The sequence below is a fragment of the Trachypithecus francoisi genome, unplaced genomic scaffold (genome assembly GCF_009764315.1).
Source record: "Trachypithecus francoisi isolate TF-2019V2 unplaced genomic scaffold, Tfra_2.0 Contig00288, whole genome shotgun sequence".
NCBI lineage: Eukaryota > Metazoa > Chordata > Mammalia > Primates > Cercopithecidae > Trachypithecus > Trachypithecus francoisi.
This window is the reverse complement of record NW_022680545.1, coordinates 28,421-45,618: the sequence shown is the minus strand read 5'-3', so window position 1 is coordinate 45,618 and position 17,198 is coordinate 28,421. Positions and strand designations below refer to the sequence as shown.

The following is a 17,198-nucleotide window of genomic DNA, read 5'->3' as shown; positions in this document are numbered from 1 at the left end:
ACTAGATCGATTCCCCTGTTTCATACTAAAGCAGAATGTTGTAAAGTATTAAATCCAAATGAGATGTCTCAGATTACTTAGGGCCATTACAACAGGAATGCTGAGACTTTTAAAACAAATGTCTGAGGCCATGTGTGTTGGCTCATGCCTGTGATAACGGCACTTTGGCAAGCTGAAGCCGGTGGATCACTTGAGGCCAGGAGTCTGAGACCAGCCTGACCAACGTGGTGAAATCCTACCTCTACTACTAAAATCCAAAAAAATACATGGGTGTGGTGGTGCATGCCTGTAATTCCAGCTACTTGGGAGGCTGAGGCAGGAGAATCACTTGAACCTGGGAGGCGGAGGTTGCAGTGAGCCAAGATCGCACCACTGCACTCCAGCCTGGGTGACACAGCAAGACCCTGTCTCAAAAAAAAAAAAAAAAAAAAAAAAGCCTGAATTATATCAGAAAATAAAAACTAATGTTGTTCTCTGTTTCAGAGACCCTTGAATGAACAGCACCAAAAATATTCTTTTAAAAATGAAGAAAATGAAAATTGTAATGTTCTTTATTTCAAAGGCCCTTGAATGAATAGCATCAAAATATTTTTAAATGGGAGGCCAGGGTGGGAGGTTTGTTTGGCACTAGGAGATCAAGCCCAGCTTGGGTAACATAGCAAGACCTCGGTCTCCACCAAAAAAAAATTGGCTGAGTGTGGTGGTGCCACCTGTAGTCCTAGCTACCGGGAACGTTGATGCAGGAGGATCCCTGGGACCCTAGAGTCCAGAGTGAGACCCTGTCTCTAAAAACAAATGAAAAAACTGTATTTATGTAAAAGTAATACTTGTTTTTTACATTTTATTTATTTTTAATTGATAAAAATTATATGTTTATGTCATGTATATATTGTGGAATGATTAAATCAGGCTAATTAACTCAGATTTTTTTGTGTGTGTGGAGAGTATCTAAAATCCCTCTCCTTAACGATTTCCAAATGAAATGAAAGATTAAAAGTAATTTATTTTTTTGAGACAGCATCTCACCCTGTTTCTCAGGCCGGAATGCAGTGGCACGATCTTGGCTCACTTCAGCCTCGACTTCCCCAGCATCAGGTGATCACTTCACTCTGCTGATTAGCTAGGACTACAGCCACACACCACCGTGACTGGCTAAATTTTGTATTTCTTGTATAGACAAGGTTTTGCCATGTCCCAGGCTGGTCTCAAGCTCCTGGGTTCAAATGATCCACCTGCCTCAGCCTCCTGAAGTACTGGGATTACAAGTGTGAGCCACCACACCTGGCGAAAAGTGTTATTTTTTAAATGACAAATTTAAGTCAAAGAGATTGAATGTTCACTTCTGGTACTTTGTATATGGAGAAACTTTCCATTAAATAATTTTTTAAAAATTTCTAAAATTATGTATTTTGTTATTAAATGTTTAAATCAGTATAATTTCATTGATGATATAATGTTTGTTATTTTGTTGGTGTTTAAGATTGATAATTGGGGTTAGTTTTAATTCAGAATGTTATTCTATTTAATATCACACTTCACGTCTTTTTATTTTGTATATCTATTAATGAATTATTTTAGCTATAGTTATTAGTTTTTTAGAGATGAGGTCTTCTGTGTTGCCTAGGGTAGACTCGAACTCCTGGGCTTCAGCAATCCCCTCTCCTCAACCTCTGGAGCAGCTGGGATTACAGACACGTGCCACGGTACCTGGCCTGCTGTAGTTATTTTAATTCTTTTGTCTTTCAGCATTTATACTAGAGTTAGAAATGATTTACAAACCCCATTGTAGTTTTAGAGCATTCTGAATTTGACTGTATATTTCTTGTGACAACTTAACTAAAGTTGCATACAAAAATTATAGAGTTTTACTCCCCCATCCACATTTTATACTATTGATGTCACACTTTACATCTTATTTTGTGAATCCATTAATGATACTTCTAGTAGTTTTACATTCCACTATTCAGTTGTCAGACAGCATTCAGTTGTTAGTCGGATTGTTATGAGCTTAAAGCAACTTAATGGGTATTTTTCAAAAATCATTTATGTCAGTTGCTAATGGACTTCTTTTCTATGCCATGATCTTTTTGTTTTTGAAACAGAGTTTCACTCTTGTTGCCCGGACTGGAGTGCAATGGCGTGGCCTCGGCTCGCTGCAACCTCCACCTCCCAGATTCAAGCGATTCTCCTACCTCAGCTGGGATTACAGGCATGCACCACCATGCTGGCTAATTTTGTATTTTTAGTAGAGACAGGGTTTCACCACGTTGGCCAGGCTGGTCTTGAACTCCTGACCTCCGTTGATGTGCCCGCCTTGGCCTCCCAAAGTGCTGGGATTACAGGCGTGAGCTCCTGCGCCCGGCCTGATCATGCTTTTAAGGTGGTCGAGTAAGTACTAGTTGCTGGGGCTTTACTTAGTGCCTTCCTACTCAAATGTGTTAGAACATAGTTAAGAAGGCTGTAGTGTTCAAAAGGAGTAAAAAGCAGTGCATTGTTTGCAGTAATATCTGCTTCTCAATTTAGGACTGATGCTTATTATGGCTTAAATAGTTTTGTAGTAAAATTCGTGTTCAAAATAATAATTTTTCTTTTTGAGACAGAGTCTCGCTTTGTCACCCAGGCTGGAGTGCAGTGGCATGATCATGGCTTACTTAGCAGCCCTGAACTTCTGGGCTCAAGTGATCTTTCCGCCTCAGCCTCCCAATTTGCTGGGACCACCCATCATGCCTAGCTAATTTTTTTTTTTTTTTTGGTAGAAACAAGGTCTCTCTATGTTGCCTAGGCTGATCTTGAACTTTAGGGCTCATGTGATCCTCCTTGCCTCGGCCTCCCAAAGTGTTAGGATTACAAGCCTGAGCCACCATGGCCGGCCAAAATATTTTCACTATAACAAATATCATATCTGTATATACTCAGTTTTAATACTAACTCAAAGTAGAAACGTAAAGCTGAATGACTATTTTATTTTCAGATTCTCTTCATTGAGTTTCCTTCTCCGTGTGGTGTGATCTCTGAACTTTCCTCCGTCTTTGCCACTTCTTGTCTAGGACTTTCTTTTTTTTTAATCACCAGTTTCATTCAGATTTTTTTTTTTCTTTCTTTCAACGGTAGAGTGGAAGTAGGCAGCAGGACAGAAGAACTTGAAGCAGAGCACACTGGAGAGAAGTTAACAAAGCCTTTACAAAGAAAACAACCCCCCAGAATCAGTCTGTGTGCATTATGTGCATAATTGTAGTTTCATCTCATCTGTAATGTTCATGACTCTTCTAGAAAATTATACTTTAACATGAGAAAAGAAAAAGAACCAGCTAATTCATAGGGATGGAGGACGCAGCATAATCAAAGCAAGGATGAAACTCTCTTTAGTGCCACCTCCAGTGCAGACGAAGCAGAGGCAGGCTTCATTTGATGATGGATTCCTTTAATAAACTGCACTCAGAATTTGTGCAGGTTTTAAAATCCCATATTCCAAACCCACTTCCTTAGCCCCCAAGTTAGAAAACAGCTTCAGTAAAGAAAAGTGTACAATGATATAACTTTACCAAAAAATACTTTCTTTCCATGAAGATGATATATTATTGTTGACTTCTAATTCAATCAAATATAAAAAATTGCTAAGTGGCTTTTCAGTTGACTCCTTTCTTGGTTAAGGAGAAGATAGGAAAAAATGAAGGGATCAGAAGTCATAGGATACATTAGTTTCTTTTTATTGCTGAATAACCAGGTTGCCTACTTAAAAATTTATCAATTTTAAGGTGTTGGTCTCCTCTCTCTTTTCAGAAAGTGCCAGGAAAAAACAAGAAGGTATTGTTGGCAGTTCTCGGGTGTGTTTTGCACAGCACACCCCATCTCTTCCAGCAGAAAGTCCTCGGCCATTGAAGCTTCGAAGCATTCTTGACATGAGCCCTTTTACAGTGACAGACCACACCCCAATGGAGATTGTGGTGGATATTTTCCGAAAGCTGGGACTGAGGCAGTGCCTTGTAACTCACAATGGGTAAGTCTGGTACCACAGGAATCAGTTCACTTGCTAGGTAGGATCCTTTTTAGTGGAATCTATATAGTTATTAGGGGAGCATGTGAGTCAGCTCCCAGGTGGGAAAGTGTGTCATATGGTATACTCACAAATACAGGATCAATCGAATTTCACATTTACTATAAAATAAGAAAGATGTCATCTGCCTGCTCTTTACCAAACAGTGACATTTGTAAATAATCCCTCGAAGTTGGAAAAGAGGTGCTGAAAGATCTCCAGCATGAAAGCATGTTGAGCTTGGAGTGCTTCTTTTCCTAGGGGAAGAGTGGACCTAAGTTGTATGGAGCACTGCAAAACCCTGTTTTATTTTTGTAAATGTTTCATTTTTAGTATATAAATTTCTAGTACAATAAGTTTCTAGATATTTTGCTATTTACTCTTTCAGCCAATATTTGATTTATCATGTAATGAAGGAAAGAATATATAATTAAATGAAATTTGTAAATTAGCTAAAAATCTTTAACAAATGCTTTGTTTCCTTTCGTCTACCTTCTCTATACACAAATCTTTTATATTTATATAACTGCTAAAGACAAATACTCATGTATTTAAAATGTATACATTGATAATTTATTTTTCCACCTTTTACACATGAACTGCCAGTGTTTCTCCATTGACAGGAATATAGGAAAGAGACAGATGTCATGGGGGTTGTGGAGACCTTAATGCGCAGAATTAATTTGGCAAATACACTACTTCATCACCACTGCTCTCTTTTCCTGGACCTCGGATCTGTTTCTCCACACTTCTTTCTTTAGGACCCTTTATTTCCGCCATATATTCTTTCTTGTTGAACTTAAGAACGTTGTTTTATCTGAAGGCAAATACCAGAAAGGCTAGAGAGGAACAACAGAGGGTATTGGATTATGCATAAACTGAATAGCTAATCCTGAACAGCATAAAGCTGGCTGAAATACTAAACACTTAGAGAATCATAGCAGTTTTTTTTTTTTTTGATGTGTTGTAGAAAACACATTGGTGACAGAATACATGACTCCTGTCCAGAGAAAGGAGAAAAAAAGAACAGAAAAGGAAGGACATTTGTTTATTGAACACCTTCGCATTTTCTCATTTAACTTTGCGGGACCTCTGCAAAGTAGATAGTTACATCCCTACTTTACAGATGTAGTCATTAAAGCTCAAAAAGCTTCAATAATTTGCCCGAAGCCATATGGTGAGCAAGTCTTGGTTCAGGGAATAAAACTGCCTTCCCAACTTGAACACCGAGTCTCTTGCCGCTGTGTTGCGCTGTAAGCGACTGGCAGAAATTCTCTTTCTTTGTGATTTCTTAAACTACTAAAACATTTTCTTGGCCAATGTATTAGATTGGGTTAAGAATAGAAATATGAAATTAGAGAATTAGATCTATGTTTAGTGTTTTTCACTGTGCTAATTAAAATAACTTTTGGAATATGAAATAAATCATTAAAGAGATAAAGCCCTTCATTAAAGGCAGGGAGTTTAGAATTATTAAATACCACAGATACTGATTGGAGAAGAGATGTATGTCATAAATTATTACTGTTACTATTTTTCTTTATGTAATATTGTTTGAATACATAATGGCACCAAGTTCCTTACGTTTAAAAACTCAGTACTAAATGGGGTAACTTTTCATAAAGCTTTGCTGTCCTTGAGCCCTTTTATTTATTAAGTGGCTCAATTGGAACCTAAGCTGAGTTGTTACAAACTATTATTTGCTTCAAGTTGTTTTCTGTTCCTGGTATGGCTTTTTCTTTTGTGTACTAACAAATACAAATGTTATTCTATTGAGTTATGGTTAACTATGATCACAGAACTTTTAGGGATTAATTTTCATATTTCAGTTTGTTGATTAATTCCCAGGTATTTGGCAGCATAGATATTAGAAAGGAAAATGTTTAAAAGAAAGTGTAAAAATAACGAAGTGTGTAGGGCGAGGGGTGGATAGCTAATTAAAATTTTGTCCGGTCCTGCCTGTCTATATGAAAGAAGGGGTTGGACTTTCTTCTAAGGGAATATATTTAATTGCTTTCATCATATTTTCCTTATTCTGTCTGTCAAGGAAAATAAATTGATACATATATGGGAAGAAAAGATCATTTAGGGAAGTGGCTCATGGAACTTTATTTTGTTTGAAGTGTGTTAAGAAATCGAGTGTTTTTTTCTTACTTAAATTATTTAAAACCCAGAAAAGAAATGATTTATCTTCTGGTTTTTAATGGAGACCATGAAGTTCTGCATAGCTATCATTGATGTGTACTTCATACTGCATTTTAGAAGTGGAAAATAGTTATTTGGAGGAAGAGAGATAACAAATCTCCTTAGGTGCAAGGAGAAAAAGAATAGAGAGATGAAAAGGAAAGATGTTTGTAAATTATAAAAATTTAAATTAGCTATTGATTTTCTGCACTTTATTTTTTAACTTAGAATTTTTCAAAATCAGTTAATCTTGGTGGAATTAGCAGGATGTTAATAGGAGTGGCTGAGAAAAAAACATTTTGTGACTGTCTGAGTTTGGGAAGTATTGGATTAAATACAATTGAGGTTTCTTTGCTATGGAACTCCTCAGAACTTATAATATGTTGATATTCTTTGATTCCCAGATGCGGGCGCGGGTAGTAGTATACATGGTTTTCCAGACTTGTTTGAAAATGCAGCTATTTTGGGGTTGCAGGGAAGGATATAGAAGAACTCATGGGAATTGGTGTTTCTTGGAACATGCTTTGGAAATGCTGGGTTATGCCCTGATAACTCTTACATCATTAGTTTTTAGCCCAAAAGGAAACAGCAAATAAATTTTTATATGAGCCACATTTTGCACTGATTTTCCTTCCAATCTGTAAAATTACTAAGTAGCACTCTGGACTTATGCTCGAATCACTCTTCTCCATTAATGTAGGTTTCTCCCTCTTTTAGGGCTTTTACTTTATAAATACAGAGATTACTTTGTAAAATTCAACATTTGCCACTGGGCCCTTATACATTTGTAATTTTCCTCATAGTATATTTTGTGATTTGGTGGAGTTTACAATATAGATGATACTAACTGAAATTAATCATTCTGTATAATTGGATAGAAAAGCATGAGTAAGAATTAAATTGGTGTTATATTTAATTAATTGCCAAGATTTTCACATTTCCTGACTACAACAATAAAATAAAGTGAATTGATGGCTTAAAAAAAGGAAACCTCAAATGTTTAGTCGATGAAGAACATCTGTTGAATGAGTGAATGTTCATTTTATATAGTGCATTTTCTGAGCTTTTTTGGAGGGGGAAGTTGCTCCCATGCTCTGAGAACTTTTAAGGATCTATACGTTATTTTTAACGTAATAATGAGAAAACATGAGCAGAGAAGCCATTTCTGTCCCTCCCATTCTCTGCCCTCCTGCTCCCCCGCCTCCCACCCCAGCCATCAAGCTAAGTAACTATTTTACACCTGGACATAGCTATAGGAACAGCCTACTTTGAAGTCTCCTGGGGACATCATTCAAGTCTGAATGTTCAAAGGCTGTTTAACAGGGAGGTTGACTTAATGAGATCATCAGGGAAATGTCCAGTCATCCTGAAGGGTATTTTGGATGGGCTTCCGGAATTTAAAGATTAAAGTTTTTTTAAGTTTTTTTTTTTTTTCACTGTTTATATTGCCACATTAATTTCCATTATAAAACCAGTAACCATAATTTTATTTTAATTAGCAATCTTATTATTTTCACGTATCCTCATTATGAGAATTTATGTCCATTACTTTGCTTGATGTGATAACAATGACATGCTAAATGAGAAACAATTGTTATTTAGGAAAAAAATGCATAAAGTGAAAGTCCTTTTCATTCCTAATCATAAATACATTTTATGAGCTTGCTTTAAGAAGTGGCAGTCACAGCTCCTGAACATTAGGGAGTGCTTCTTTTGGTCAGCATCATTTATTCAGTGCACATTGCCTTTCATTTGAATCTGAAATGATAGTAAAATCCACGGGATTTTTAAAGTCTCCTCACAGCCTTTTCCTACCTTTTTGTGAAGGTAGATCCAGATGATAGCTGCTGTGTTGTGACATCATAGAAATTAAAAAAAATTTTCCTCTGAGGAAAGAACATTGTAAATGAAACTCTACATATCAGAGGTCTATAGCTATGTATCAATATTAAGTTTATTTTGTATTTTGCTTTGTAGTCATCTTCATTCCAAACTTTCATATTACTATTTTTAATTTAAAAAGAAAAATAACCCACTAATATTGAAGATTAGTATTGTGTCATTTTTGAGAGTCAGTAGAATTTATGCAAAAGGAACCTGGAACTTTAAACCATTTTTGTTTTTATTTCCTAAGGTTCATGAGACTCATTCTTATGGTTCATGTTTTTATTTTTTCTCTCATTCTTTATCATTATGATTGGAACCTCTTTTAATTTAATTTCTCACACAGTTATTAGCATAATAATCTGTTTCAGGATTGTCTTGGGGATCATCACAAAGAAGAACATATTAGAGCATCTCGAGCAACTAAAGCAGCACGTCGAACCCTTGGTGATTAGATATATCAGATCTCCTCATTAGACACCTTAGAAGTCAGGAAGCATGAAACTTGTGAACTGTTGAGTTCTCTCTTTCCCAGATATCTGCTGAACCAAAATATCCTGCTATGCTGCCAATTACATTTGTATCTGATAAAATATATCTGTAAGATAAATTTAGATATGTGTAAAATCCCATTTATAGAAAGTAAGCAAAAGTAACACCTCATCAAATCGTTCATTACAATTTCAGAACTGTAAACAGTTTGGTAGTGGAATAAGTGAATATTATTGGACATTCTTAAAGTGAATATGGCAAATCTGTCTACCTCAGTGGCTACACCGGTCTCAGAAGACTCCTGACTGGTTAAAAATGTCTGACCCATCCCCCCAAGCCCTTTTTTTTTTTTTTAATGTTTTCTGATCTTGTGGTAGTCCTATGGTAAATCTAAGCTCCTAAAGGATTTTAAAGGAGCTTAGCAATTAGAATTGCTTTCAGTTAAATTGATTTTTTAATGGGCACACTACCTAGAGTGTAATGTGTATATTATTTGTGATCATAGCATTAGTTCTTTTTCTGCTATACCCTGCATATCTTCAAAGTCACAATGTGTGTCCTGCCATCTCATTAGTGAATTGTACCTAGATTATGTGTGTGTCCCTTTTGTATGATGTTTCTAGAATGCTATAAGCAGCTTTTAGAGTCAAATGCATTCATTTTAACTGGCTTTATGTCCTAGTGGTTTCATGACTACAAATTTGAATTATCTTACTGCATAACATAAAAAGTGTCTGGCTTTAGCAATTAGTGCCTGAAATTATTTTGCCCTGCAATTGTCATACCTATATGAAACTTGTCCCAGTTTGCTTAATTGCACAACTGATTATGTATTCCTGTTGTATGCTAATATTTCACAAGTGTTTCATGCATCCTTTTTTTAAAAACTACTAACCAGAATATTATCGTAGCAACTCATTCATTCCGCTTTCTGCTTCACCTGTAATAATCTTTTAGGACTGCTTTCTGATTTTTCACCTATCTTTTAATGTAAGCATTAACAACTAAGACTTTCATAAAAGCACTGTATCTTAACTTTTCTGGCCTAAATCAAAAAAGGAAAACACTGATAAGTGTCCTAGAAACTTGGGTTCTTTTATAGCTTTGTTCTTGGGGCTCTGATGTTTGGGATTGATGTTCTGTGTTGACCATTTTATATACATTTTATCTCAATAGTATGTGCTTTCATGAAGATTCTGATACAAGTGGGCAATCCTTAAATTATCTTTGAAAAATTGGTTAATTTTGGTTAAAAAAAAGGGAAAGTGGCCAGGCGCAGTGGCTTACGCCTGTAATCCCAGCACTTTGGGAGGCCGAGCCGGATGGATCACAAGGTCAGGAGTTCAAGACCAGTCTGGCCAACATGGTGAAACCCTGTCTTTACTGAAAATACGCGGGGCATGGTGGCGCGTGCCTGTAATCCCAGCTACTTGGGAGGCTGAGGCAGGAGAATTGCTTGAACCGGAACCCAGGAGGCGGAGGTTGCAGTGAGCTGAGATTGTGCCATTGCACTCCAGCCTGGGCTACAGATCTGTCTAAATAAATAAATAAATAAATAAATAAATAAATAGAGAAAGTATTGAGAGGATTTGGTCATCATTTTTGCTTTCTTAATGTGATGGCAATCAATTTTCCTTCTCAAATGGGATCAGTATCATTTTGTATTCATACATCCATCCATTTTTTGTTACTTTTTTGTTGGCATACATTAATCAAAATAGCTGTGCTTCATTGAGGCATGCAGTCCTCAGACTCTCAGTGGAAAGGCTGTCATACTATTAGTGACCATAGTAACTTTTTATACCAAAGGATGGTTGCTGGATAATTTTAATACCTTTACCAATAAAGTACTTTTTGGAAATACAAAATCAGGCTGCTTGCTTTGCTCTATTCCTGTCAACAAAATGGATTTAGCTATAGATTTAGCTTCTGCTTTTATTTTCCCTTTTATTTCATGGGAGTCTTCTGTTATTCCTTTCAGGCGCCTCCTTGGCATTATAACAAAAAAAGATATCCTCCGGCATATGGCCCAGACGGCAAACCAAGACCCCGCTTCAATAATGTTCAACTGAATCTCATAGATGAGGAGAGAGAAGAAACAGAAGAGGAAGTTTATTTGTTGAATAGCACAACTCTTTAACCCGAGGGAGTCGTCTACTTTTTTTTCCTCCTTTACAAAAAAAGAAAGGAAATATAAAAGCCGGGTTTTTGCAACGTGGTTTGCAAATAATGCTGGTGGAATGGAGGAGTTGTTTGGGGAGGGAAAGGAGAGAGAAGGAAAGGAGTGAGGTATTTCCCGCCTAACAGAAAGCAGCCTATCAACTCCTATTGTTCTGCACTGGATGCATTCAGCTGAGGATGTGCCTGATAGTGCAGGCTTGCGCCTCAACAGAGATGACAGCAGAGTCCTCGAGCACCTGGCCTGTTGCTCCAACATTGCAAAGACACATTATCAGTCCCTATTTCTGGAGGGATTACTTTGAATTGAGCCATCTATAAAACTGCAAGGTCTTGCCCTTTTTTTTAAATCAAAACTGTTCTGTTTAATTCATGAATTGTATAGTTAAGCATTACCTTTCTACATTCCAGAAGAGCCTTTATTTCTCTCTCTCTCTCTCCTGAGCTGTAACAAAGCCTCTTTAAATCGGTGTACCCTTTTGAAGCAGTCCTTTCTCATATTGAGATGTACTGTGATTTTACTGAGGTTTCATCACAAGAAGGGAGTGTTTCTTGTGCCATTAACCATGTAGTTTGTACCATCACTAAACGCTTGGAACAGTACACATGCACCACAGCAAAGGTTGATCAAACAGGTAAAATCTCGAAGGAAGCGTGAACGAAGTCTCTCATTGTGTGCCATGTGGCTCAAAACCGAAAACAGTGAAGCTTGGTTTTAAAGGATAAACAGTTTTCTTTTTTGTTTTCCTCTCAGACTTTATGGATAATGTGACCTGGTCTTATGCAAATTTTCTATTTCTAAAACTACTATGATATACAAGTGCTGTTCAGCATAATTAAACAAAATGCTGCTGCTTTGACAGTAAAGAGAAGGAAGTATTCTGTTTAAGCTGTATCGGGTATTAATTGCATGTTAAAACACTGGAATTTTTAAAATTGAAATTAGATCAGTCATTCTTTTCTTTTCTCAAGGTATCACATGGCTGACACTGAAGAAGAAATGTAATTCATAACTTGCACTAAATGTATATTTTTTTTCTTAAAAATACATTTAAAAATTTACCATTCTTATTTATATTTTTATGGATTAAAATTTATAAAATACAGATCAGTTAATATTGCACTTAAGTAATTTTACCTTTTTAATGTGATTTTTATAGAATAACTCAGACTTACAAATATGGAGATATGAACAAAGTTTACAGTGGGAACAAAGGTTTAAAAAGAGGTTGTGGTTCTCTCTCTGTGATCCAGTGTGTACATAAACCTTTCTCTGATCTTTCACTGCCATCCTCAGGATTATGTCTTCTGACCTGTCCATTTTGACCCATTAACTGGAAAGTTGAAAAACTACATTAACTGGAAAGTTGAAAAACTACATTAACTGGAAAACTGAAAAAACTACATTACTTTGGAGAATAAAACCAAAAGTTAGTGTTTACCTTCTTAAAAAAAAAAAAATTAAACAAAAAATTTGAAAACAATAGAATTGCAAAGATAGCAGTTAAAATTTTAATATGAAAATAACCTTTGAATCTCGAGCTAGGTCACATCCATATTTGAAGTGGTCAATGATGGTTTGGACATTTTTTGCAGGATGAGTTAAAATGCACTGGAGTATATTTGGGATTTTTGTTTTTGGAATTGTCTGTTTTAATCACAGTCTTAATTCACATTGGCAAAGGCAGTTTACTCAAAGGACTGGCCTAAATATTCAGTAATTATGCATTTTTGATAGGAAAATGAAGTTTTTGCAAGCAGACATTTTATTTTTGTCTTTTCTTTGGCTGGAGTGCAGTGGGGCATGGTCTTGGCTCACTGCAGGGTTGACCACCTGGGCTCAAGTGATCCTCCCGCCTCAGCCACCCAAGTAGCTGGGACTACAGGCATGCGCCACCATGCCCAGCTACTTTTTTTGTATTTTTAGTAGAGATGGGGTTTTGTCATGTTGCCCAGGCTGGTCTCAACTCCTCAGCTCAAGCAGTCTGCCTGTGTAAGCCTCCCAGAGTGGTGGAATTACAGGCTTGAGCCACTGCGCCTGGCTTAGACAGACATTTTCTGAAACACAACTGGCAATGAGCTGTTTTTACATTTTGAAAGTGATTCTTCACTTCCTAGTTCTTAATTATAATATACCTATTAAGATCTGTAAGGTCCTGAAGACTTATAAGATCATGAAGCCATATAATCATGAGGATTGAAAGTTGAGCAAAATTTTCAGGATTTTGGGAAACATCCTGAGCTGTGCTGTCTGCCTAAGATTAGTCCTTATTACTTCCCTCCTTTGATAGACTTCAAGTTTTCTTCATAGCCCTTTCAAAGTTTTTTGGGCCATCCAGACTAAAATCATTTCTAAATGATAGTTCTGTATATCTCCAACTTGTCTTAAGTGTATTTGCCTCTGTGCAAGGTATTGCTAGACTATGAACTCCTCAGCATGGCTGCTGGATAATTGATTGTCTCGAGTTACAAGCCTTCAAAGGAGAAATCGGTTTCTTTGCAGATAGCTTCATAAAACTTCACATGGAGTTTATTTTCCATATTTCTCTCTTTTATTTCTGCTCCTCCTTTCATTGCCCATCTTGCTTCAGAGACTGACATTTCAGAGTGGATATTAATTAAAGCATTAATTTTCTTTTTTGGTGTATTTCTATCCCTAGCGTGTCTTACTGCTAAAATACAGGAAAAGTGCCGTATTTTTAATGCATTCAGTGGTTTTCTTTGGTGTTATCTGTTCCATTTTCTTTTTCATACATTGAGGTGTGTCTCCTTTTCAACCAAATGATGAAATAGTGGAGACCATGAAATTGTTGTGCCTGGCTAATTGGCAAATTAATTTACCAATATAATAAATGTAGCGCCTTATTTGAATACCCTTTTTGAGAAGGTATGATGAGAATGGGCAAGGGTGTCAGCATCTCTTCTTCTTAATAATTGTTTTCAGTTTTGGTTCACAAAGAATGCTTAGTTTGTTAATCTGTGATGTTACCTAGAGCTGTATTTATCTGTTTTTATTTATACTAGTGTAGTAAAGCTGCATATCATTACAGTAAAAATGATTACTGTGATGAGTTAATCAGAAAATCTATTAAAATCTATATGACAATGTGTGGTTTGGCCTTTAATTATATCTGTAACAGCCCTCCCTCTTCACTGCTGCCCTATGCAGTGTAGGCCGATACGCCTGGCACAGGGAGCCCCAAAAAGGTAATAATTATAATGCTTCTCTCAGGTTACAAAGCATTTCTACACTTTGCAAGCAAGGAGCAATAGAAGTGTAGATAGATGCTGGATTGACAGCAGGATGTTCATACCACCAGCAGTGGTTTAGCGCCCCTGTTTGTCAGTGAAAGCTGCAGATCTACAGAAAACTGATCATTTCAGCTCACTTTCAAAAGTGATTTTTTTTTCTTTTTGCAAGAAAAATTATGCTATTTGCATGAAAAGAGGTAAAACAATTTATTTACACGTCTTTAAAAAATCACCTTGGACATTTGCTAATAGAACTGCCAAAAGAGGGTGGTAAGTAACAACCTTTGAGTAAGATGTGGTCTTTTACTATTAAGCTTTTAGTAAAAATAAACACACTAAAAGTTCAGAGTAGATCATTTATATTCTCTGAGTATTTAACAATTACTGGGCGCCAGGTACTATTCTGTGTTCTTGAAGTTTTCATTCCGGCAGGAAGAGAAATCTATAGTATGTCAGATGGTGATACATATGGATTAGTTCAGCAATTTTTAAAAAATGATTTTTATGTGCTGCACACTGTTAAGAATATACAAAATCGGTCAAGAATCCTCATGGTAATAGTTTTTCTAATGGACAAAAAGTGAAGGTGTGTGCCTGTGTGCACCCACCCCATTTTTATAGAGGGTGATCAGGGAAAGCGGGGATAAGGAAGCATTTGAACAGAAACCTACAGAAAGAGAAGTACGTTTATCTGCGAGAAAAAATGTAAGAAGAGAAAATGGAAAATGCTGTATACAAAGGATTCTCCTGCCAGGTTCAAGGAACACTGAGTGGGTCACTAGCTGGAGAGGGATGAGAGGGAAGAAAGTGATAAGGAAAGAGGTTGGGGGTGTAGGTGTTTGATTTTTATTCTAAATAAAATGAGAAGCCAATGAGGCAGAAAAGTCACATAATCTGACTTAAAATGATCCCTCGGACTACTTTGTTGGGAATAGACTATAAAGCGGTAGAGGTGGAAGCAGGAGACCAGCTAGAAGACTCTTGGAATAATTCAGGTGAGATATGGTAGAGATCTGAACCTGATTGAAGCTGGTGGAGGTGCCGAAAGTGGTTGGATTCTAGACATGTTGAAGGTAGAATAGACAGGACTTGTGAATGGGTTGGACGTAGAGTGTGGTAAGTGAGGAGTCGAGGATGTCTGCCAAGTTTTTGGCTGAGTAATGACAGAACAATGGAATGACCACTGGCCGAGTTGGGAAAGACTTAAGAATAGATTGGGGCTGGGGTGTTGTGTGCAGAGAAATTTTGGTTTTAGACATTGTTTTAAGTGTCTTTTAGACTTCCAAGTGGGGGTATCACATAGGCATTAGCATGTATCAGACTCGAGTTCAGGAGAAAGGCCCAGCCTGAGAGCTACACGGGCGGCATCATCCTGAGACAGGAGAGTATCATGGATTGAGTGCAGACAGAGAAGAGGTACAAGGACTAAGCACTGAAGCATGCTTATGTTTAGATTTGGGGAGGTGAGCCAGCAAATGAGGGAGCCGCCAGTGAGGTTGGGTTGCGAGTAGTGACATTCAAAGAAGGGTATTCCACTGGTGGATTTACTTAAAAATAAGCTGGGTGTGGTAGCTCAGGCCTGTAAATCTAGCACTTCAGGAGGCCAAGGCTGGGCAGGATCATTTGAGCCCAGGAGTTCATGACTAGCCTGGGAAACACAGACCAGGTCTCTACAAAAAATTAAAAAATAAAAATGAGTTGGGCATGGTAGCACATGCCTGTAGTCCTGGCTACTTAGGAGGCTAAGGCAGGAGGATCACTTGAGCCCAGGAATTGGAGGCTGCAGTGAGCTATGATGGTACTACTGCACTCCATCTTGGGTGACAGAGCAAGACCCTGTCTCAAGAAGGGTAGTGCCCTAACCAAATGAATATTTTAATAGTTTCAAGGAGCGATGATTAACTGTCACGTGTTGCTGATAGGTGAAATAAATGAGGGCTCAAAATGCACCAATGTAGAGAGAACTGATAGCTTCCCCCAGAGCAGGTTCAGCACGATGGTGGCAAGCCAAAGCCTGAAAGCAGTGGGTCCACAGGAGATTGGAAGAAGATGATTGCAATTCTTCCTGTGAGGTTTCCAGGAAAGTAATGCGTAATAGTTTTAAGATGCTGGATATTATAGCTTCTTCTGCTATTGATAGTTTGACAGGGAAAGTTAATCTGAGAACAATCAGATTTAAGATGCAGGAAATTATAGCCTTTCTGTTAATGATAGGAATGTTTGAGAGGAAAAATAGGCCCTTAAGCAAGCAAGGGAGGATGGGGTCTTGGACACCCATTCAACCTTCATAGAAAGGAGGAAAGGCAGAGTATATGGGGTAGTTGGTAAGGCAGTGGGATTCTGTTGAAGTTATTTTGGTTGCTTCTATTTTCTCAGTGAAATACACTGAGGATGGGAGTTGGGTTTGGGGATTGAGAGATGAGAAAGTAGGATCGATGGGCATCCAGCGTGGCCAACTTGAGGTTAAAATAACACAAGCTGCCATGGTTGTGTTTTTTCTCCAGCCACCTGGTACTGAGCAGACTCTGGTAAGGAATAGGCAGTTTTTAAAACCTGGCTTAAGGTTAACAGATACATACAACAAATGGAGAGAAGGGCAGTGGAGTGGAGGATGTAGGGAGTGATTGTAATGATGGGGAGTAGAATCTAAAGGCTCCGTAAAGAGAATCAGGAATGGAGTGGATGAAGAATGAAAAAAGTGGTTACATTTGTGAACTGTAGGGGACTGTCGTGTTTAAAAATCACTAGAGGGAAAGAGACGGAAGGATGAATGATGATAAGACAGTAGGATGCTTGAGGTTGAGATTTGGGAGGTTTTCATTGGTACTGAGAAGGTACTAGTTTCTAGTTTGTCAGTCAGTCCCTAATCTAGATCATTGAAAGAGTAAGTCGAGGTTAGAGTATTGTAGGGATCACCTACATATATATAATATATATATATATACACACACACACACACACACACACACACGTATGTACATCACCCAGGCTGGAGTGCAGTGGCACGATCTCGGCTCACTGTAACCTCTGCCTCCTGGGGTCAAGCAATCCTCCCACCTTAGCCTCCTGAGTAGCTGGGACCACAGGTGTGCACCACCATGCCTGGCTAATCTTTTGTATTTTTTGTAGAGACAAAGAGTTTCACCATGTTGCCCAAGCTGGTCTCGAAATCCTG

General features: G+C 37.6%; 1 protein-coding gene across 2 annotated transcripts in view; it reads left to right on the top strand.

Annotated features, from left to right (window-relative positions):
* Positions 1-13,879, top strand: part of LOC117083083 (H(+)/Cl(-) exchange transporter 3-like) — a 33,213-nt gene extending 19,334 nt beyond the window's left edge. The window contains exons 8-10 of one of the 2 annotated variants that reach the window (XM_033210333.1): positions 3,781-3,997; positions 8,473-8,548; positions 10,575-13,879. In XM_033210333.1, the coding sequence (XP_033066224.1) occupies positions 3,781-3,997; positions 8,473-8,548; positions 10,575-10,733 (452 nt within the window). In that variant the 3' untranslated portion in view covers positions 10,734-13,879. The remainder of the gene's footprint in view (positions 1-3,780; positions 3,998-8,472; positions 8,549-10,574) is intronic. The other variant, XM_033210343.1, reaches the window with a different exon arrangement.
* Positions 13,880-17,198: the final 3,319 nt, after the last annotated feature.